Source organism: Silurus meridionalis, chromosome 7, assembly GCF_014805685.1.
Source record: "Silurus meridionalis isolate SWU-2019-XX chromosome 7, ASM1480568v1, whole genome shotgun sequence".
Classification (NCBI taxonomy): domain Eukaryota; kingdom Metazoa; phylum Chordata; class Actinopteri; order Siluriformes; family Siluridae; genus Silurus; species Silurus meridionalis.
This window is the reverse complement of record NC_060890.1, coordinates 12867000-12890954: the sequence shown is the minus strand read 5'-3', so window position 1 is coordinate 12890954 and position 23955 is coordinate 12867000. Positions and strand designations below refer to the sequence as shown.

The following is a 23955-nucleotide window of genomic DNA, read 5'->3' as shown; positions in this document are numbered from 1 at the left end:
GGACAGCCTAATACCCCTCCCAGCCTGAGACACTATTGGAGACAGATATTAACCTCAGTGCATAAAGCACAGTGCCATTTGGAAATATCCTGATCAGTCTGTTCTCCACAGTGATGTCATGAAGAAAGGATTTTTTGGAGTCCACAATGAACGTGTCAGGAACCCAGAGAAGCTCCACCAGCCTGCCGTCTAAACTCAGACTCTTATTCCCATCAAAGCACAGACGCTCATCTGTCCAACGCTGCCGCAAGAAGATAGTTGCTGTGTAGTCCTAAACAGACACAGCGACATACACACACATGCATTCCTGTAATATTGTCTTCATGTAGTTTTTGTAAAAATGTATATATTAATTCAGACAAATTATGGTTATAGAAAACTGTATTTCTATTTTCCAGATCCTGAAAGACAGGAAAGAAATGAAAAGAAAACGGGGTAAAACCATTTATTTACGAATTTAAATACAATTCTTGTGTAACCTTCATAGCTAAGATATTATAACACTAAGAATGTTTTTGAATAAAGACTTTTCCATCAAACTGTAAATATTCTTATAAATCCTTACATTTTTAGAGCTATTGGTTTTTGTATTGATCATTATACATCACATACGCATGAACATACTTTAAGATATACACCATATGTCCCATTTAGCCCTCAATTTGCTCTTTTAAATAACTCTTCTGGGACGGCTTTACAGTAAAATTTAGCACCTTACTTCTACTGTAGGGAAATCAAACACATTATAGACTGGGGTCGTCTGACTTTGTGGCAACAATTTGAGCACCAAGTACATGTTTATACAGTACATTAACCAATTTCCTTCATTCTCCAAAATAAAATCATAAGAATTTATCAGATTTTTTATGAAATAAATATTTCTCTAAGATAAAATGTGTTATTCATTTTACACAGACAAGCTGCAAATTTTCAACCTGTTAGCATCTTACCATGTTGATCTCTGATATAGTATCTATGCTGGCAATATCCAAACTCATGCCAACAGTAACAGGACCATCTACAGCAGACACCACAACACATCAAAAAAGCAGAGCAGTAGACTTTGTAGTATTAAAAGCAAGCTTAACAGAACATCTAAGATAGAGCTATAAAATGCATGGATTACTATACAGGAATACCTTACGAAATAAATGCAGCCCTAATACACCACTCTCTTATTTTGTATTTAATGGTAAATGCTGCCTTTAGAGAAAATTCAACATTAATTGTAATATCTGTTGATGTTTATCTATTGTTTAGGCATAAAATATGTTGTTGGCTCTCATACTGCCGAAGAAAGGCCTCAGGTACTTGTTGTAGCCCTTCATCAGTTTTTGAATGGTCGGAGGTAGGACCTCTTCAGCACTGGCGCTTGAAACCTGTATGATCCTACAAGTAGAACATGCAAAAAAAACAAATTAATGTCAGACTGCTTTAAAATCTTGTCTGGGTGCAGATTCGTAGTCTGATTTTGTTCAACACCCATGAAAATATAGAGGGAAAACTTAATTTGTAAAATTGTATGTATTTTCCTGCCATAATCATAAGGCACATGACTCATAAAAAACTCTCACTCCATGAAGTAAAAAAGTGTGCTTCTCACTTAACCTCACAAGCGTGTGGATAACATTGCAGAAGCTTACTGACTGCAGGACTCTCTAAGCAGATCTCTTCCTTCCAACTGCTAACCTACAGAATGCGCATGTCAAATATAGCTGTCTGCCTACCTCACAGTAAATCAGCGTTCCACACTACCCTGCACATTCTCCTACTACTGCAACCTCGCTCATTAACTATTTAAACCAAATAAATCTTTATTCAGTTGTAGGCTCTAAAGCTATGTAGTTAAATTATAGTTGATCCTTATTCACGATAGCTCTATACAGTCGAACCTGATTATATAAATTGCAATAGCAATTAGACAAAAATAGTTCTACATTATTTGAGCATTGTTATTAACATGAAACATTACTACTTAATTATTTAACTCTCAACAAAAAAGTTTAAATTTAGGTTTTTTTTTTTGTGGGTGGTGTACTAGTCAAGTCAAGTCAAGTCAAATTTTATTTATATAGCCCCTTACAGCAACCAAAAGGAGCACAAGGCGCTTTCCAGTAAAAAAATAACAAAAATAAAAAATAGACAGTAGACAATAAAATATAAAAAATATATAAAAAATATAAAAATATGACTACACAGTAGACAATAAAATATAAGAAATATAAAAAATATAAAAGTATAAGAGCACAATATATATGTAAAAAAGCAGTGGAAACAGGGCTACGTGTTAAAAGCTTGTAAAAATAAAAAGGTTTTCAACTGCAATTTAAAAACACTCAGCACAGTGATGGATCGAATGTGAGCTGGAAGAGCGTTCCACAGCTTTGGTCCCTGGACGGCAAATGACCGGCCACTAAACTTTTTACATCTGTACTTAGGAGTGACCAGAGAGGTATGTCCAGAGCAATGGAGAGTTCTGGCTGGATGGTAAACTGTTAATAATTCGGTGAGGTAGGCCGGGGCAAGACCATTGATGGCCTTGAATACGAATAGCAGGAGCTTATTCTCCACCCTATACCGCACTGGAAGCCAGTGAAGCGTGCGGAGGACCGGGGTGATGTGTTTTACTAGATCTTAGTGCTGCGTTCGACACTATAGATCATGATCTTCTCCTAGATCGCTTACAGAATTACATTTGCATTCAGGGACAGGCATTAAGCTGGTTTAAATCCTACCTGTCCAATCGTTACCATTTCGTAGATTTAAATGGAGAGATATCCAGGCTAATGCTAGTGAACTATGGCGTACCACAAGGTTCAGTTCTAGGACCCCTGCTCTTCACAATATACATGCTTCCCTTAGGAAATATTATTAGAAGGCATGGAATTAGCTTCCATTGTTATGCTGATGATACCCAACTATATATCTCATCTAAACCAGGCGATACAGCTCAATTAACCCGGATAACTGAGTGTGTTAAGGAAATAAGAGATTGGATGACCCATAACTTTCTACTTTTAAATTCTGATAAGACGGAGATTTTACTCATCGGCCCAAAAACTAGTATACAGAAGCACCAGCATCTCAACCTGCATTTAGACGAATGTTCTGTAACCACTAGTTCAACAGTAAAAGACCTGGGAGTTATTTTAGACAGCTACTTATCTTTTAAAAATCATATCAACCAAGTTACAAAAACAGCCTTCTTTCACCTTAGAAATATTTCTAAGATAAGAAATATGTTGTCTATATCCGATGCAGAGAAGCTTGTCCATGCGTTCATGACCTCCAGAATAGACTACTGTAATACATTTTTAGCTGGATGTCCTGCATCATTAATAAACAAGCTTCAGTTAGTTCAGAATGCGGCAGCAAGAGTTCTTACTAGGTCAAGAAAATATGACCACATAACCCTGATCTTATCGTCCCTACATTGGCTTCCTGTTAAGTTTCGAATAGACTACAAAATACTACTTATAAAGCACTAAATGGATTGGCCCCCATGTATCTCTCCAGTGTATCTCTCCATGTATCTCTCTTTTAACACGCTACAATCCGTCACGCTCCCTGAGATCTCAAAACTCTGGGCTTCTAGTAGTTCCTAGAATAGCAAAGTCCACTAAAGGTGGTAGAGCATTTTCACATTTAGCTCCTAACCTCTGGAATAGTCTTCCTGACAGTGTTCAGGGCTCAGACACACTCATCCAGTTTAAGTGTATATTAAAAACAAATCTTTTTTAGCAAAGCCTACACATAACATACGTCTCACATCATAACCGTGTGCTCCAGAACATCTAATCACATGCACATAATCAACTTGTGCTGTTAATATCATGAACAGCAGCTACGCTAATTCCTCTCCACTAATTCTCTTTCTCTCCCCATCCCGAGGCTTCCTGAGGTTTGGCGAGGCTTCCTGAGGTCACATCCCACCTCATGAAGATTATGGACTTTAAAGAAGTAGATGCCAAACTCGCAAACATCCTGAACCATCTAGAGACGTACCAGTGCCAATTGGATCCCACTGCATGTGTGGAGTTTGACATTGGACCTCCTGGAGTGTTTAAAGGCTCTGGCATGGAGAAGCTGATGCTGGATCTGTGATGATCACAAATGTTGAGCTCAGTAGCTCCTACTTTTTATACCAAAGACTGTTGAAAGAACATTTACTTATAATCTCATACTCCAGTGCTCATGTTAGTTCTCACTCTCCAGTGTTCTGTATTGTTGAAAGATTTATGATCAAACTCTTGATCTCACCCAAATGAGAATGGGTTCCCCTTTTGAGTCTGGTTCCTCTTAAGGTTTCTTCCTCATAACATCTAAGGGAGTTTTTCCTTGCCACAGTCGCCATGGCTCATCAGGGATAAATGCAGTAGTCAATCCTTGAGCTGATGAAGGCATGTATAGTTTTTCAAGGTCAGCTTGGGACAAAAATGGCTTGACCTTGCTGAGGAGTCTTAGCTGGTAAAAGCTCGCCTTCACTACTGCACTGATCTGTTTCTCGAATTGCATACTTTGGTCAAAAATAACACCCAGGTTACACACGGTAGGTGCAAACTGAGGAGTAAGAGGACCAAAACTCAGAGAACTGCTGGGTGAGTCCGGGCTAAACAGGATGTACCCAGTATTTTCTTCATTCAGATGAAGGAAGTTCTGGGAAAGCCACTGTTTAACATCCTGAAGGCAGCTATGGAGAGGGTCCAATGCAGAGCTATCACTCAAAATTACAGGAAGATGGATCTGGAGGTCGTCAGCATAGAAATGAAATTGAACTTTGTGATTGGAAATGAGTTGACCAAGTGGCAGCATATAGAGAGAAAACAAAATGGGAACAAGAATAGATCCCTGAGGCACGCCAGATGACAGAGGAGCAACCAATGAAGAATGATCATTAAGTACAACTGAGAAAGGTCTGTTAGTGAGGTATGATGAAAACCAATTAAGCACCGCACCCTGCAGACCGACAACATGCTGAAGACGAGAAATGAGGATGGCATGATCCATGGTGTCAAATGCAGCGGTCAGGTCCAGTAACACCAGAACCACAGAGCTTTTTCCATCCCGGGCTCCAAGGATGTCATTGTGGACCCTCAATAACGCTGATTCAGTGCTATGTCTCGACCTGAAGCCAGACTGAAATATATCACCAATGTCGGACAGTCGAAGGTGAGACTGAAGCTAAGTGAAAACAAGCTTCTCCATCAACTTCGACAGAAATGACAGGTTAGATATAGGGCGAAAGTTGGATAGTGTGGAGGGATCAAGATTGGGTTTCTTGAGCAGCGGTCTAACAAAAGCGTGTTTGAAAGCAGCGGGAACAGTACCCATGCTAAAACAGCTGTTTTTGAAAAAGACAAGGATGGGACCTATGGTGTCAACAGCCTCCTTCAAAATCCTGGCAGGAACAGTGTCCAGAGGGCAGGTGGTGGGCTTCAACTCGTAGACAGCTTTTTTGAGGTCCACCAAAGTAACTGCATCAAAGTTTTCTAGCACACATTGCGCTGCACGAGTAGAGATGGCAACAGCATGGATTTGTGTAATGGTTTGCGTAACAGACGAAACCTTGTCCAAAAAATGTTGGTTGAAAGCATTGCACGTGTTTACAGAAATGTCATTCAAGGTGACAGACACCGGATTAATGACAGAATTGATAGAGGTGAATTCCAGGGCGGTGGCTATTGCTGTTGATGAGAGCAGAGAGGTACTGTCCTTTAGCTTCCTTCAGTGCACTCTGATAGGGGGCAAGACTGTCTCTAAACATCTCGAGTGACACTTGCAGCCTATCCTTCTTCTATTTTTGCCCGGCCTGCCTACACCGGCAGATCACAAATGTTGAGCTCAGTAGCTCCTACTTTTATACCAAAGATGGTTAAAAGAACATTTACTTATAATCTTATACTCCAGTGCTTATGTTAATTCTTACTCTCCAGTGTTCTGTATTGTTGAAAGATTTATGATCAAACTCTTGATGTCACTCAAATGAGGATGGGTTCCCCTTTTGAGTCTGGTTCCTCTCAAGGTTTCTTCCTCATTACATCTAAGGGAGTTTTTCCTTGCCACAGTCACCATGGCTTGCTCATCAGGGATAAATGCACACCATTCACCTTGACTGTTGATTTCTGTAAAGCTGCTTTGAGACAATGTCTGTTGTGAAAAGCGCTATACAAATAAACTTGACTTGACTTGACTTGACCGGCACCTGAGGGTTGTATCATTGAGCCAGGGGTCCGCAGGAACATTGGTAGACTTTACCATATAGGGTGCAACAGAGTTCATAATCTGGGAGCAGATGGTATGAAAGGAGGCGAGGAAACGGTCCGGACAAGGAGGCGATGCCAATTCATCGATAAAGGCGAGATCAGAAACAGAGAAGGCAGCAATAAAATCCTCAACTGTAGATGAGGTAATAATGCGACGGCGATGAGAGGCAGTAGACGTTGGTACAGGTGAAATGGCACAAATGGCACAAATTGTATAAGAGAATGGTCAGAAATGGGAAAATTCATGACCTCACAAGTTGACACAATCACCCCACGAGAGATAATGAGGTCAAGAGTGTGACCTAACCTATGGGTGGAAATGGACTGAGCCAGATCTAATGAGTCTAAAAGTGCCTTAAAATCATTAGCAGGTTTATCAGCGGGGCAGCAAGCATGAATGTTAAAGTCACCACAGATTAGAACATTGTCAAACTTTGCTAGAAACTCTGAGAACTCAATTAAAAAATCCTTGTTTGATTTGGGTGGCTGGTAGATTACTGCACATGGGTTTGGACAGGGTAGTGTGAGCACAAATACTTGTACCTTGAATACCCTCTAGTGGACAGCTGGCGGCACTTCAGGGACTGTCTGTGTATAGTGGCTATCCCCCCACCCCTACCTGTTTGCAGCGGTGTGTTTAGTACTACTATAGTACTACTATAAAGTTGACATGTTGACACTATAAAGATAACATCTTTCACATATTCTAAAACCTAATCAAAGCTTCACATCACTCACTTTCCTGTTACTACACCAGCAACAGGGAAATGGCCTTTATTTCAGAGAATGTATGAACACTAGATAACCACCAGGGGCAGTCAATATCACCGTGACACATAGTTTCAGGTCATCATGTGCACACTGGATGTTTCAACACAGGTTTCAATCACAAGTTTCAACTTCATATCTTTCTCATATCTTAAGTTATGAAGTGAAAAATGTGTGTGCATGTGCGTGTGGAGTTTGTGTGTGTGTGTGTGTGTGTGTGTGTGTGTGTGTGTGTGTGTGTGTTCTTGTTCTCTTATCCTGGTGGGGACTTTGACCTGAAAGCACACTGATTCATGGGGACTCATGTCACCATGGGGACCTAAATTGATGTCCCCCACTGGCAAAGCCATACAAGCACCTCCCAGACAGTGTACAGACATGCCCAGTGAGGTTTTCTCTGAAGACCCCATGGGGTCCATTTTCAAGACAAAATCTATGTGACTGTGTAATCTATGCACCCCTGTAGGTCACACACGGTATTGCCGACCCCACCGTTAAATTGTTCTTGAAGTGTGTGTCATGTCCTTCCCACTCTCTAGCGCCATCTATCAGTCAATAATAAAATATAAATGGAATGTATATTACACAATAGATTATTATACTATTTACTTATAAATGTATTATAATTAATAAAATAAACAAAATTAGGTACATTTACTGTTGATGCACCAGAATGAAACTTCAGGGTGCACTGAGCCACAAATTATGTTATTACTAAGCAAATTATTTTGTTGTTGTTAGATTACATGAAAATGCATTAAATAATTTAAATATAAAAGATCTGTTAAAACTGAAGCTCTTAATGTAATTTATTGTGGATCTGTCTATATTCAAACACTCATTATTAATGGCAATAAGAAATTAATCTAAAAGAGAGTTGGCCAACTTTCAATCCTAATTTTGCATGGACTGTTGCATGCCAGGGGACTCTACATTCATTAATTGTCAATTTAGGTTTAAAAATACTTTAATGTGATTTGGTTAAATAAATATATTATTAGTAGTAGTAGTCATAATTTATTAAAATTTTATTAAATCATGATAATACACTTTTTTCACTTTCTGGCTGAGCCTTTCTGCATACATAAAACAGAGTTCACAAAGAGTTTACTTTCAACAGATCACTAATTACTTTCCAAAAAAAAAGTTTAACAAACCACCAGGTCCTGATAATATACAATCGTTGTGCCTAAAATTGACAGCTGCTATTTTAACTCTACTGGATTAGCTTTTTGATATTTCACTACAATATATACAAATGGTGTTAAGTCCCCGACTTACGATAGACATATGCTACGATGACTCCATTGTAAGTCAAAAGTATCGTAAGTTGAAGATGGTACTGTGACTATGACAACCTTTCCGGCTTCAGGTTGATTTATAATTTTAATTTTCTGCTCTAAACTGATAGCTTTCCTCTTTTTTTCACTACCAGCACTAGACATACTTGGGCATTTGGAAGACCTGTTTATTAGATAGCTTTTTTTCTTTGTCTTTTTTGAAAGGCTTGTTTGGCCTACTTTTAATATGAGTTACATGGTGCTGAAGGATTGAAAAGAAGCCATGTTGGTTCATTAGGCTTATTAATTTCTTGCACAAGTGGGAATTTTTAGCTCAGTGGGTAAGGTGTTGGTTTGCCAATCAGCAGGTTCCCACAAGGTTGGGGATTCAAGCCCGAACGTAACCAAGGTAAAATTTCCTTTTCTCTTTTGAAATCTAATTGTTAATCTAATTTGTGACATTAAACTGTAAATCGATTTGTTAATTACAGAGACCTGTGTATAAGAGCTTTTTTGCTTTGTCTTTTTAAAAAAACTTGTTTGGCCTGCTCCCAATATGAGTTACATGGTGTTGAAGTATGGAAAAGAAGCCATGTTGGTTTATTAGGCCCATTGACCGCTCGCATATCTAGGAAAAAAAGCTCAGCTGGTAAGCCGTTGGTTTGTCGCTCAGCAGGTCCTCCCAAGGTTGGGGGTTCAATCCCAGGCATTGCCAAGGAAAACTTTTTGGTTCATTAGGCCCACTGACTGCTTGGAAGAGGGAAAAAAGATAGCTCAGTCGTTAAGGTGTTGGTTTATCAATCAGCAGGTTCCCACAAGTTTGGGGGTTCAATCCCAGCCATTGCCAAGTAAAGTTTTTAAATTTTCTTTTGAAATCTATTAGTTTGTCTACTTTGTAAAATTCAACTATAAATCTACTTGTTAAAAAAAAGACCTGTTTAAAAGATTGCTTTACTTCTTTGTCTTTTTTGAAAGACTTGTTTGGCCTACTTTTAATATGAGTTACATGGTGTTGAAGTATAGGAAAAGAAGCCATTTTGGTTCATTAGGCCCATTGACTGCTTGCACAAGGGAGAAAAGATAGCTCAGTCGGTAAGGTTTTGGTTTATCGATCAGCAGGTCCCCACAAGGTTGGGGGTTCAATCCCAGCCATTGCCAAGTAAAATTTTTTAATTTTCTTTTGAAATCTAATAGTTTGTCTACTTTGTAAAATTCAACTATAAATCTACTTGTTAAATAAAGAGACCTGTTTAAAAGATTGCTTTACTTCTTTGTCTTTTTTGAAAGACTTGTTTGGCCTACTTTTAATATAAGTTACATGGTGTTGAAGTATAGGAAAAGAAGCCATTTTGGTTCATTAGGCCCATTGACTGCTTGCAAAAGGGAGAAAAGATAGCTCAATCGGTTAGATGTTGGTTTATCGATCAGCAGGTTCCCACAAGGTTGGGGGTTCAATCCCAGCCATTGCCAAGTAAAATTTTTTAATTTTCTTTTGAAATCTAATAGTTTGTCTACTTTGTAAAATTAAACGATAAATCTACTTGTTAAATAAAGAGACCTGTTTAAAAGATTGCTTTACTTCTTTGTCTTTTTTGAAAGACTGGTTTGGCCTACTTTTAATACGAGTTACATGGTGTTGAAGTATAGGAAAAGAAGCCATTTTGGTTCATTAGGCCCATTGACTGCTTGCAAACGGGAGAAAAGATAGCTCAGTCGGTAAGTTGTTGGTTTATCGATCAGCATGTCCCCATAAGTTTGGTGGTTCAATCCCAGCCATTGCCAAGTAAAATTTTTAAATTTTCTTTTGAAATCTAATAGTTTGTCTACTTTGTAAAATTCAACTATAAATCTACTTGTTAATTAAAGAGACCTGTTTAAAAGATTGCTTTATTTCTTTGTCTTTTTTGAAAGACTTGTTTGGCCTACTTTTAAAGAGATACAAAGGGTTGAAGTATAGGAAAAGAAGCCATTTTGGTTCATTAGGCCCATTGACTGCTTGCACAAGGGAGAAAAGATAGCTCAGTCGGTAAGGGGTTGGTTTATCGATCAACAGGTCCCCACAAGGTTGGGGGTTCAATCCCAGCCTTTGCCAAGGAAAATTTTTTAATTTTCTTTTGAAATCTATTAGTTTGTCTACTTTGTAAAATTAAACTATAAATCTACTTGTTAAATAAAGAGACCTGTTTAAAAGATTGCTTTACTTTTTTGTCTTTTTTGAAAGACTTGTTTGGCCTACTTTTAAAGAGTTACAAAGGGTTGAAGTATAGGAAAAGAAGCCATTTTGGTTCATTAGGCCCATTGACTGCTTGCACAAGGGAGAAAAGATAGCTCAGTCGGTAAGGTGTTGGTTTATCGATCAGCTGGTCCCCACAAGTTTGGGGGTTCAATCCCAGCCATTGGCAAGTAAACTTTTTTAATTTTCTTTTGAAATCTAATAGTTTGTCTACTTTGTAAAATTAAACTATAAATCTACTTGTTAATTAAAGAGACCTGTTTAAAAGATTGCTTTATTTCTTTGTATTTTTTGAAAGACTTGTTTGGCCTACTGTTAATATGAGTTACACGGTGTTGAAGTATAGGAAAAGAATCCATTTTGGTTCATTAGGCCCATTGACTGCTTGCACAAGGGAGAAAATATAGCTCAGTCGGTAAGGTGTTGGTTTATGGATCAGCAGGTCCCCACAAGGTTGGGAGTTCAATCCCAGCCATTGGCAAGTAAAATTTTTTAATTTTCTTTTGAAATCTATTAGTTTGTCTACTTTGAAAAATTAAACTATAAATCCACTTGTTAATTAAAGAGACCTGTTTAAAAGATTGCTTTACTTCTTTGTCTTTTTTGAAAGACTTGTTTGGCCTACTTTTAATATGAGTTACATGGTGTTGAAGTATAGGAAAAGAAGCCATTTTGGTTCATTAGGCGCATTGACTGCTTGCACAAGGGAGAAAAGATAGCTCAGTCGGTAAGGTGTTGGTTTATCGATCAGCAGGTCCCCACAAGGTTGGGGGTTCAATCCCTGCCATTGCCAAGTAAAATTTTTTAATTTTCTTTTGAAATCTAATAGTTTGTCTACTTTGTAAAATTAAACTATAAATCTACTTGTTAAATAAAGAGACCTGTTTAAAAGATTGCTTTACTTCTTTGTCTTTTTTGAAAGACTTGTTTGGCCTACTTTTAATATGAGTTACATGGTGTTGAAGTATAGGAAAAGAAGCCATTTTGGTTCATTAGGCCCATTGACTGCTCGCACAAGGGAGAAAAGATAGCTCAGTCGGTAAGGTGTTGGTTTATCGGTCAGCTGGTCCCATTGACTGCTCGCACAAAGGAGAAAAGATAGCTCAGTTGGTAAGGTGTTGGTTTATCAATCAGCAGGTCCCCACAAGGTTGGGGGTTCAATCCCAGCCATTGCCAAGTAAAATTTTTTAATTTTCTTTTGAAATCTAATAGTTTGTCTACTTTATAAAATTCAACTATAAATCTACTTGTTAATTAAAGAGACCTGTTTAAAAGATTGCTTTATTTCTTTGTATTTTTTGAAAGACTTGTTTGGCCTACTTTTAAAGATATACAAAGGGTTGAAGTATAGGAAAAGAAGCCATTTTGGTTCATTAGGCCCATTGACTGCTTGCCCAAGGGAGAAAAGATAGCTCAGTCGGTAAGGTGTTGGTTTATCGATCAGCAGGTCCCCACAAGTTTCGGGGTTCAATCCCAGCCATTGCCAAGTAAAATTTTTTAATTTTCTTTTGAAATCTAATAGTTTGTCTACTTTGTAAAATTCAACTATAAATCTACTTGTTAAATAAAGAGACCTGTTTAAAAGATTGCTTTACTTTTTTGTCTTTTTTGAAAGACTTGTTTGGCCTACTTTAAATATGAGTTACAAAGGGTTGAAGTATAGGAAAAGAAGCCATTTTGGTTCATTAGGCCCATTGACTGCTTGCGCAAGGGAGAAAAGACAGCTCGGTTGGTAAGGTGTTGGTTTATCGATCAGCTGGTCCCCACAAGGTTGGGGGTTCAATCCCAGCCATTGCCAAGTAAAATTTTTTAATTTTCTTTTGAAATCTAATAGTTTGTCTACTTTGTAAAATTCAACTATAAATCTACTTGTTAAATAAAGAGACCTGTTTAAAAGATTGCTTTACTTCTTTGTCTTTTTTGAAAGACTTGTTTGGCCTACTTTTAATATGAGTTACATGGTGTTGAAGTATAGGAAAAGAAGCCATTTTGGTTCATTGGGCCCATTGACTGCTTGCAAAAGGGAGAAAAGATAGCTCATTCGGTAAGGTGTTGGTTTATCGATGAGTAGGTTCCCACAAGTTTGGTGGTTCAATCCCAGCCATTGCCAAGTAAAATTTTTTAATTTTCTTTTGAAATCTAATAGTTTGTCTACTTTGTAAAATTAAACTATAAATCTACTTGTTAAATAAAGAGACCTGTTTAAAAGATTGCTTTACTTCTTTGTCTTTTTTGAAAGACTTGTTTGGCCTACTTTTAAAGAGTTACAAAGAGTTGAAGTATAGGAAAAGAAGCCATTTTGGTTCATTAGGCCCATTGACTGCTTGCACAAAGGAGAAAAGATAGCTCAGTTGGTAAGGTGTTGGTTTATCGATCAGCTGGTCCCCACAAGGTTGGGGGTTCAATCCCAGCCATTGCCAAGTAAAATTTTTTAATTTTCTTTTGAAATCTAATAGTTTGTCTACTTTGTAAAATTCAACTATAAATCTACTTGTTAAATAAAGAGACCTGTTTAAAAGATTGCTTTACCTTTTTGTCTTTTTTGAAAGACTTGTTTGGCCTACTTTTAAAGAGTTACAAAGGGTTGAAGTATAGGAAAAGAAGCCATTTTGGTTCATTAGGCCCATTGACTGCTTGCGCAAGGGAGAAAAGACAGCTCAGTCGGTAAGGTGTTGGTTTATCGATCAGCTGGTCCCCACAAGTTTCGGGGTTCAATCCCAGCCATTGCCAAGTAAAATTTTTTAATTTTCTTTTGAAATCTAATAGTTTGTCTACTTTGTAAAATTCAACTATAAATCTACTTGTTAAATAAAGAGACCTGTTTAAAAGATTGCTTTACCTTTTTGTCTTTTTTGAAAGACTTGTTTGGCCTACTTTTAAAGAGTTACAAAGGGTTGAAGTATAGGAAAAGAAGCCATTTTGGTTCATTAGGCCCATTGACTGCTTGCGCAAGGGAGAAAAGACAGCTCAGTCGGTAAGGTGTTGGTTTATCGATCAGCTGGTCCCCACAAGGTTGGGGGTTCAATCCCAGCCATTGCCAAGTAAAATTTTTTAATTTTCTTTTGAAATCTAATAGTTTGTCTACTTTGTAAAATTCAACTATAAATCTACTTGTTAAATAAAGAGACCTGTTTAAAAGATTGATTTACTTCTTTGTCTTTTTTGAAAGACTTGTTTGGCCTAATGTTAATATGAGTTACATGATGTTGAAGTATAGGAAAAGAAGCCATTTTGGTTCATTAGGCCCATTGACTGCTTGAAAATGGGAGAAAAGATAGCTCAGTCGGTAAGGTGTTGGTTTATCGATCAGCAGGTCTCCACAAGGTTGGGGGTTCAATCCCAGCCATTGCCAAGTAAAATTTTGTAATTTTCTATTGAAATCTAATAGTTTGTCTACTTTGTAAAATTAAACGATAAATCTACTTGTTAATTAAAGAGACCTGTTTAAAAGATTGCTTTACTTCTTTGTCTTTTTTGAAAGACTTGTTTAGCATACTTTTAAAGAGTTACATGGTGTTGAAGTATAGGAAAAGAAGCCATTTTGGTTCATTGGGCCCATTGACTGCTTGCAAAAGGGAGAAAAGATAGCTCAGTCGGTAAGGTGTTGGTTTATCGATGAGTAGGTTCCCACAAGGTTGGTGGTTCAATCCCAGCCATTGCCAAGTAAAATTTTTTAATTTTCTTTTGAAATCTAATAGTTTGTCTACTTTGTAAAATTCAACTATAAATCTACTTGTTAAATAAAGAGACCTGTTTAAAAGATTGCTTTACTTCTTTGTCTTTTTTGAAAGACTTGTTTGGCCTACTTTTAATGAGTTACATGGTGTTGAAGTATAGGAAAAGAAGCCATTTTGGTTCATTAGGCCCATTGACTGCTTGCAAAAGGGAGAAAAGATAGCTCAGTCGTTAAGTTGTTGGTTTATCGATGAGTAGGTTCCCACAAGGGTGGTGGTTCAATCCCAGGCATTGCAAAGTAAAGTTTTTTAATTTTCCTTTGAAATCTAATAGTTTGTCTACTTTGTAAAATTAAACTATAAATCTACTTGTTAATTAAAGAGACCTGTTTAAAAGATTGCTTTACTTTGTCTTTTTTGAAAGACTTGTTTGGCCTACTTTTAATATGAGTTACATGGTGTTGAAGTATAGGAAAAGAAGCCATTTTGGTTCATTAGACCAATTGACTGCTTGCAAATGTGAGAAAAGATAGCTCAGTCGGTAAGGTGTTGGTTTATCGATCAGCAGGTCTCCACAAGGTTGGGGGTTCAATCCCAGCCATTGCCAAGTAAAATTTTTTAATTTTCTATTGAAATCTAATAGTTTGTCTACTTTGTAAAATTAAACTATAAATCTACTTGTTAATTAAAGAGACCTGTTTAAAAGATTGCTTTACTTCTTTGTCTTTTTTGAAAGACTTGTTTGGCCTACTTTTAATATGAGTTACATGGTGTTGAAGTATAGGAAAAGAAGCCATTTTGGTTCATTAGGCCCATTGACTGCTTGCGCAAGGGAGAAAAGATAGCTCAGTTGGTAAGGTGTTGGTTTATCGGTCAGCTGGTCCCCACAAGGTTGGGGGTTCAATCCCAGCCATTGCCAAGTAAAATTTTTTAATTTTCTTTTGAAATCTAATAGTTTGTCTACTTTGAAAAATTTAACTATAAATCTACTTGTTAAATAAAGAGACCTGTTTAAAAGATTGCTTTACTTTTTGTCTTTTTGAAAGACTTGTTTGGCCTACTTTTAATATGAGTTACATGGTGTTGAAGTATAGGAAAAGAAGCCATTTTGGTTTTTAATTTTCTTTTGAAATCTATTAGTTTGTCTACTTTGTAAAATTAAACTATAAATCTACTTGTTAAATAAAGAGACCTGTTTAAAAGATTGCTTTACTTCTTTGTCTTTTTTGAAAGACTTGTTTGGCCTACTTTTAATATGAGTTACATGGTGTTGAAGTATAGGAAAAGAAGCCATTTTGGTTCATTAGGCCCATTGACTGCTTTCACCTGGGAGAAAAGATAGCTCAGTCGGTAAGGTGTTGGTTTATCGATCAGCAGGTCTCCACAAGGTTGGGGGTTCAATCCCAGCCATTGCCAAGTGAAATTTTTAAATTTTCTTTTGAAATCTAATAGTTTGTCTACTTTGTAAAATTCAACTATAAATCTACTTGTTAAATAAAGAGACCTGTTTAAAAGATTGCTTTACTTCTTTGTCTTTTTTGAAAGACTTGTTTGGCCTACTTTTAATATGAGTTACATGGTGTTGAAGTATAGGAAAAGAAGCCATTTTGGTTCATTAGGCCCATTGACTGCTTGCAAACGGGAGAAAAGATAGCTCAATCGCTTAGATGTTGGTTTATCGATCAGCAGGTTCCCACAAGGTTGGGGGTTCAATCCCAGCCATTGCCAAGTAAAATTTTTTAATTTTCTTTTGAAATCTAATAGTTTGTCTACTTTGAAAAATGTAACTATAAATCTACTTGTTAAATAAAGAGACCTGTTTAAAAGATTGCTTTACTTCTTTGTCTTTTTTGAAAGACTTGTTTGGCCTACTTTTAATATGAGTTACATGGTGTTGAAGTATAGGAAAAGAAGCCATTTTGGTTCATTGGGCCCATTGACTGCTTGCAAAAGGGAGAAAAGATAGCTCAGTCGGTAAGGTGTTGGTTTATCGCTGAGTAGGTTCCCACAAGGTTGGTGGTTCAATCCCAGGCATTGCAAAGTAAAGTTTTTTAATTTTCCTTTGAAATCTAATAGTTTGTCTACTTTGTAAAATTAAACTATAAATCTACTTGTTAATTAAAGAGACCTGTTTAAAAGATTGCTTTATTTCTTTGTATTTTTTGAAAGACTTGTTTGGCCTACTTTTAAAGAGATACAAAGGGTTGAAGTATAGGAAAAGAAGCCATTTTGGTTCATTAGGCCCATTGACTGCTTGCAAAAGGGAGAAAAGATAGCTCAGTTGGTAAGGTGTTGGTTTATCGATCAGCTGGTCCCCACAAGGTTGGGGGTTCAATCCCAGCCATTGCCAAGTAAAATTTTTAATTTTCTTTTGAAATCTAATAGTTTGTCTACTTTGTAAAATTCAACTATAAATCTACTTGTTAAATAAAGAGACCTGTTTAAAAGATTGATTTACTTCTTTGTCTTTTTTGAAAGACTTGTTTGGCCTACTGTTAATATGAGTTACATGATGTTGAAGTATAGGAAAAGAAGCCATTTTGGTTCATTAGGCCCATTGACTGCTTGCAAATGGGAGAAAAGATAGCTCAGTCGGTAAGGTGTTGGTTTATCGATCAGCAGGTCTCCACAAGGTTGGGGGTTCAATCCCAGCCATTGCCAAGTAAAATTTTTTAATTTTCTATTGAAATCTAATAGTTTGTCTACTTTGTAAAATTAAACGATAAATCTACTTGTTAATTAAAGAGACCTGTTTAAAAGATTGCTTTACTTCTTTGTCTTTTTTGAAAGACTTGTTTGGCCTACTTTTAATATGAGTTACATGGTGTTGAAGTATAGGAAAAGAAGCCATTTTGGTTCATTAGGCCCATTGACTGCTTGCACAAGGGAGAAAAGATAGCTCAGTCGGTAAGGTGTTGGTTTATCGATCAGCAGGTCCCCACAAGGTTGGGGGTTCAATCCCAGCCATTGCCAAGTAAAATTTTTTAATTTTCTATTAAAATCTAATAGTTTGTCTACTTTGTAAAATTCAACTATAAATCTACTTGTTAATTAAAGAGACCTGTTTAAAAGATTGCTTTACTTCTTTGTCTTTTTTGAAAGACTTGTTTAGCATACTTTTAAAGAGTTACATGGTGTTGAAGTATAGGAAAAGAAGCCATTTTGGTTCATTGGGCCCATTGACTGCTTGCAAAAGGGAGAAAAGATAGCTCAGTCGGTAAGGTGTTGGTTTATCGATGAGTAGGTTCCCACAAGGTTGGGGGTTCAATCCCAGCCATTGCCAAGTAAAATTTTTTAATTTTCTTTTGAAATCTAATAGTTTGTCTACTTTGAAAAATGTAACTATAAATCTACTTGTTAAATAAAGAGACCTGTTTAAAAGATTGCTTTACTTCTTTGTCTTTTTTGAAAGACTTGTTTGGCCTACTTTTAATATGAGTTACATGGTGTTGAAGTATAGGAAAAGAAGCCATTTTGGTTCATTAGGCCCATTGACTGCTTGCAAAAGGGAGAAAAGATAGCTCAGTCGGTAAGGTGTTGGTTTATCGGTCAGCTGGTCCCCACAAGGTTTGGGGTTCAATCCCAGCCATTGCCAAGTAAAATTTTTTAATTTTCTTTTGAAATCTAATAGTTTGTCTACTTTGTAAAATTCAACTATAAATCTACTTGTTAATTAAAGAGACCTGTTTAAAAGATTGCTTTATTTCTTTGTCTTTTTTGAAAGACTTGTTTGGCCTACTTTTAAAGAGATACAAAGGGTTGAAGTATAGGAAAAGAAGCCATTTTGGTTCATTAGGCCCATTGACTGCTTGCACAAGGGAGAAAAGATAGCTCAGTTGGTAAGGGGTTGGTTTATCGATCAACAGGTCCCCACAAGGTTGGGGGTTCAATCCCAGCCTTTGCCAAGGAAAATTTTTAATTTTCTTTTGAAATCTAATAGTTTGTCTACTTTGTAAAATTAAACTATAAATCTACTTGTTAAATAAAGAGACCTGTTTAAAAGATTGCTTTACTTTTTTGTCTTTTTTGAAAGACTTGTTTGGCCTACTTTTAAAGAGTTACAAAGGGTTGAAGTATAGGAAAAGAAGCCATTTTGGTTCATTAGGCCCATTGACTGCTTGCACAAGGGAGAAAAGATAGCTCAGTCGGTAAGGTGTTGGTTTATCGATCAGCTGGTCCCCACAAGGTTGGGGGTTCAATCCCAGCCATTGCCAAGTAAAATTTTTTAATTTTCTTTTGAAATCTAATAGTTTGTCTACTTTGTAAAATTAAACTATAAATCTACTTGTTAATTAAAGAGACCTGTTTAAAAGATTGCTTTATTTCTTTGTATTTTTTGAAAGACTTGTTTGGCCTACTGTTAATATGAGTTACATGGTGTTGAAGTATAGGAAAAGAAGCCATTTTGGTTCATTAGGCCCATTGACTGCTTGCACAAGGGAGAAAATATAGCTCAGTCGGTAAGGTGTTGGTTTATGGATCAGCAGGTCCCCACAAGGTTGGGAGTTCAATCCCAGCCATTGGCAAGTAAAATTTTTTAATTTTCTTTTGAAATCTAATAGTTTGTCTACTTTGTAAAATTAAACTATAAATCTACTTGTTAATTAAAGAGACCTGTTTAAAAGATTGCTTTACTTCTTTGTCTTTTTTGAAAGACTTGTTTGGCCTACTTTTAATATGAGTTACATGGTGTTGAAGTATAGGAAAAGAAGCCATTTTGGTTCATTAGGCCCATTGACTGCTTGCACAAGGGAGAAAAGATAGCTCAGTCGGTAAGGTGTTGGTTTATCGATCAGCAGGTCCCCACAAGGTTGGGGGTTCAATCCCAGCCATTGCCAAGTAAAATTTTTTAATTTTCTTTTGAAATCTAATAGTTTGTCTACTTTGTAAAATTAAACTATAAATCTACTTGTTAAATAAAGAGACCTGTTTAAAAGATTGCTTTACTTCTTTGTCTTTTTTGAAAGACTTGTTTGGCCTACTTTTAATATGAGTTACATGGTGTTGAAGTATAGGAAAAGAAGCCATTTTGGTTCATTAGGCCCATTGACTGCTCGCACAAGGGAGAAAAGATAGCTCAGTCGGTAAGATGTTGGTTTATCGGTCAGCTGGTCCCATTGACTGCTCGCACAAAGGAGAAAAGATAGCTCAGTTGGTAAGGTGTTGGTTTATCAATCAGCAGGTCCCCACAAGGTTGGGGGTTCAATCCCAGCCATTGCCAAGTAAAATTTTTTAATTTTCTTTTGAAATCTAATAGTTTGTCTACTTTGTAAAATTCAACTATAAATCTACTTGTTAATTAAAGAGACCTGTTTAAAAGATTGCTTTATTTCTTTGTATTTTTTGAAAGACTTGTTTGGCCTACTTTTAAAGATATACAAAGGGTTGAAGTATAGGAAAAGAAGCCATTTTGGTTCATTAGGCCCATTGACTGCTTGCACAAGGGAGAAAAGATAGCTCAGTCGGTAAGGTGTTGGTTTATCGATGAGTAGGTTCCCACAAGTTTGGTGGTTCAATCCCAGCCATTGCCAAGTAAAATTTTTTAATTTTCTTTTGAAATCTAATAGTTTGTCTACTTTGTAAAATTAAACTATAAATCTACTTGTTAAATAAAGAGACCTGTTTAAAAGATTGCTTTACTTCTTTGTCTTTTTTGAAAGACTTGTTTGGCCTACTTTTAATATGAGTTACATGGTGTTGAAGTATAGGAAAAGAAGCCATTTTGGTTCATTAGGCCCATTGACTGCTTGCAAAAGGGAGAAAAGATAGCTCAGTCGGTAAGGTGTTGGTTTATCGATGAGTAGGTTCCCACAAGTTTGGTGGTTCAATCCCAGCCATTGCCAAGTAAAATTTTTTAATTTTCTTTTGAAATCTAATAGTTTGTCTACTTTGTAAAATTAAACTATAAATCTACTTGTTAAATAAAGAGACCTGTTTAAAAGATTGCTTTACTTCTTTGTCTTTTTTGAAAGACTTGTTTGGCCTACTTTTAAAGAGTTACAAAGAGTTGAAGTATAGGAAAAGAAGCCATTTTGGTTCATTAGGCCCATTGACTGCTTGCACAAAGGAGAAAAGATAGCTCAGTTGATAAGGTGTTGGTTTATCGATCAGCTGGTCCCCACAACGTTGGGGGTTCAATCCCAGCCATTGCCAAGTAAAATTTTTTAATTTTCTTTTGAAATCTAATAGTTTGTCTACTTTGTAAAATTCAACTATAAATCTACTTGTTAAATAAAGAGACCTGTTTAAAAGATTGCTTTACTTCTTTGTCTTTTTTGAAAGACTTGTTTGGCCTACTTTTAAAGAGTTACAAAGAGTTGAAGTATAGGAAAAGAAGCCATTTTGGTTCATTAGGCCCATTGACTGCTTGCACAAAGGAGAAAAGATAGCTCAGTTGATAAGGTGTTGGTTTATCGATCAGCAGGTCCCCACAAGGTTGGGGTTCAATCCCAGCATTGCCAAGTAAAATTTTTAATTTTTTTTGAAATCTAATAGTTTGTCTACTTTGTAAAATTAACTATAAATCTACTTGTTAATTAAAGAGACCTGTTTAAAAGATTGCTTTACTTCTTTGTCTTGTTTGAAAGACTTGTTTGGCCTACTTTTAAAGAGTTACAAAGAGTTGAAGTATAGGAAAAGAAGCCATTTTGGTTCATTAGGCCCATTGACTGCTTGCAAGGGAGAAAAGACAGCTCAGTCGGTAAGGTGTTGGTTTATCGATCAGCTGGTCCCCACAAGTTTGGGGTTCAATCCCAGCCATTGCCAAGTAAAATTTTTAATTTTCTTTTGAAATCTAATAGTTTGTCTACTTTGTAAAATTAACTATAAATCTACTTGTTAATTAAAGAGACCTGTTTAAAAGATTGATTTACTTCTTTGTCTTTTTTGAAAGACTTGTTTGGCCTACTGTTAATATGAGTTACATGATGTTGAAGTATAGGAAAAGAAGCCATTTTGGTTCATTAGGCCCATTGACTGCTTGCAAATGGGAGAAAAGATAGCTCAGTCGGTAAGGTGTTGGTTTATCGATCAGCAGGTCTCCACAAGGTTGGGGGTTCAATCCCAGCCATTGCCAAGTAAAATTTTTTAATTTTCTATTGAAATCTAATAGTTTGTCTACTTTGTAAAATTAACTATAAATCTACTTGTTAATTAAAGAGACCTGTTTAAAAGATTGCTTTACTTCTTTGTCTTTTTTGAAAGACTTGTTTAGCATACTTTTAAAGAGTTACATGGTGTTGAAGTATAGGAAAAGAAGCCATTTTGGTTCATTGGGCCCATTGACTGCTTGCAAAAGGGAGAAAAGATAGCTCAGTTGGTAAGGTGTTGGTTTATCGATGAGTAGGTTCCCACAAGGGTGGTGGTTCAATCCCAGCCATTGCCAAGTAAAATTTTTTAATTTTCTTTTGAAATCTAATAGTTTGTCTACTTTGTAAAATTAACTATAAATCTACTTGTTAATTAAAGAGACCTGTTTAAAAGATTGCTTTACTTTTTGTCTTTTTGAAAGACTTGTTTGGCCTACTTTTAATATGAGTTACATGGTGTTGAAGTATAGGAAAAGAAGCCATTTTGGTTCATTAGGCCCATTGACTGCTTGCAAAAGGGAGAAAAGATAGCTCAGTCGTTAAGTTGTTGGTTTATCGATGAGTAGGTTCCCACAAGGTTGGTGGTTCAATCCCAGGCATTGCAAAGTAAAGTTTTTTAATTTTCCTTTGAAATCTAATAGTTTGTCTACTTTGTAAAATTAAACTATAAATCTACTTGTTAATTAAAGAGACCTGTTTAAAAGATTGCTTTACTTCTTTGTCTTTTTTGAAAGACTTGTTTGGCCTACTTTTAATATGAGTTACATGGTGTTGAAGTATAGGAAAAGAAGCCATTTTGGTTCATTAGGCCCATTGACTGCTTGCAAATGGGAGAAAAGATAGCTCAGTCGGTAAGGTGTTGGTTTATCGATCAGCAGGTCCCCACAAGGTTGGGGGTTCAATCCCAGCCATTGCCAAGTAAAATTTTTTAATTTTCTATTGAAATCTAATAGTTTGTCTACTTTGTAAAATTCAACTATAAATCTACTTGTTAATTAAAGAGACCTGTTTAAAAGATTGCTTTACTTCTTTGTCTTTTTTGAAAGACTTGTTTGGCCTACTTTTAATATGAGTTACATGGTGTTGAAGTATAGGAAAAGAAGCCATTTTGGTTCATTAGACCAATTGACTGCTTGCAAATGTGAGAAAAGATAGCTCAGTCGGTAAGGTGTTGGTTTATCGATCAGCAGGTCTCCACAAGGTTGGGGGTTCAATCCCAGCCATTGCCAAGTAAAATTTTTTAATTTTCTATTGAAATCTAATAGTTTGTCTACTTTGTAAAATTAAACGATAAATCTACTTGTTAATTAAAGAGACCTGTTTAAAAGATTGCTTTACTTCTTTGTCTTTTCTGAAAGACTTGTTTGGCCTACTTTTAATATGAGTTACATGGTGTTGAAGTATAGGAAAAGAAGCCATTTTGGTTCATTAGGCCCATTGACTGCTTGCGCAAGGGAGAAAAGATAGCTCAGTTGGTAAGTTGTTGGTTTATCGGTCAGCTGGTCCCCACAAGGTTGGGGGTTCAATCCCAGCCATTGCCAAGTAGAATTTTTTTATTTTCTTTTGAAATCTAATAGTTTGTCTACTTTGAAAAATTTAACTATAAATCTACTTGTTAAATAAAGAGACCTGTTTAAAAGATTGCTTTACTTCTTTGTCTTGTTTGAAAGACTTGTTTGGCCTACTTTTAAAGAGTTACAAAGAGTTGAAGTATAGGAAAAGAAGCCATTTTGGTTCATTAGGCCCATTGACTGCTTGCACAAGGGAGAAAAGATAGCTCAGTCGGTAAGGTGTTGGTTTATCGATCAGTTGGTCCCCACAATGTTGTGGGTTCAATCCCAGCCGTTGCCAAGTAAAATTTTTTAATTTTCTTTTGAAATCTAATAGTTTGTCTACTTTGTAAAATTCAACTATAAATCTACTTGTTAAATAAAGAGACCTGTTTAAAAGATTGATTTACTTCTTTGTCTTTTTTGAAAGACTTGTTTGGCCTACTGTTAATATGAGTTACATGATGTTGAAGTATAGGAAAAGAAGCCATTTTGGTTCATTAGGCCCATTGACTGCTTGCAAATGGGAGAAAAGATAGCTCAGTCCGTAAGGTGTTGGTTTATCCATGAGTAGGTTCCCACAAGGTTGGTGGTTCAATCCCAGGCATTGCAAAGTAAAGTTTTTTAATTTTCCTTTGAAATCTAATAGTTTGTCTACTTTGTAAAATTAAACTATAAATCTACTTGTTAATTAAAGAGACCTGTTTAAAAGATTGCTTTACTTCTTTGTCTTTTTTGAAAGACTTGTTTGGCCTACTTTTAATATGAGTTACATGGTGTTGAAGTATAGGAAAAGAAGCCATTTTGGTTCATTAGGCCCATTGACTGCTTGCACAAGGGAGAAAAGATAGCTCAGTCGGTAAGGTGTTGGTTTATCGATCAGCTGGTCCCCACAAGGTTGTGGGTTCAATCCCAGCCATTGCCAAGTAAAATATTTTAATTTTCTTTTGAAATCTAATAGTTTGTCTACTTTGTAAAATTCAACTATAAATCTACTTGTTAAATAAAGAGACCTGTTTAAAAGATTGATTTACTTCTTTGTCTTTTTTGAAAGACTTGTTTGGCCTACTGTTAATATGAGTTACATGATGTTGAAGTA

The 23955-nt window shown here is 36.3% G+C and overlaps 1 protein-coding gene across 1 annotated transcript in view; it reads right to left on the bottom strand.

Annotated features, from left to right (window-relative positions):
- Positions 1-23955, bottom strand: part of gabrz (gamma-aminobutyric acid type A receptor subunit zeta) — an 89743-nt gene that overhangs the window by 4804 nt on the left and 60984 nt on the right. The window contains exons 3-5 of the mRNA XM_046854907.1: positions 1289-1389; positions 951-1018; positions 54-271 (exon numbers count right to left, since the gene is read on the bottom strand). Of these exons, the coding sequence (XP_046710863.1) occupies positions 54-271; positions 951-1018; positions 1289-1389 (387 nt within the window). The remainder of the gene's footprint in view (positions 1-53; positions 272-950; positions 1019-1288; positions 1390-23955) is intronic.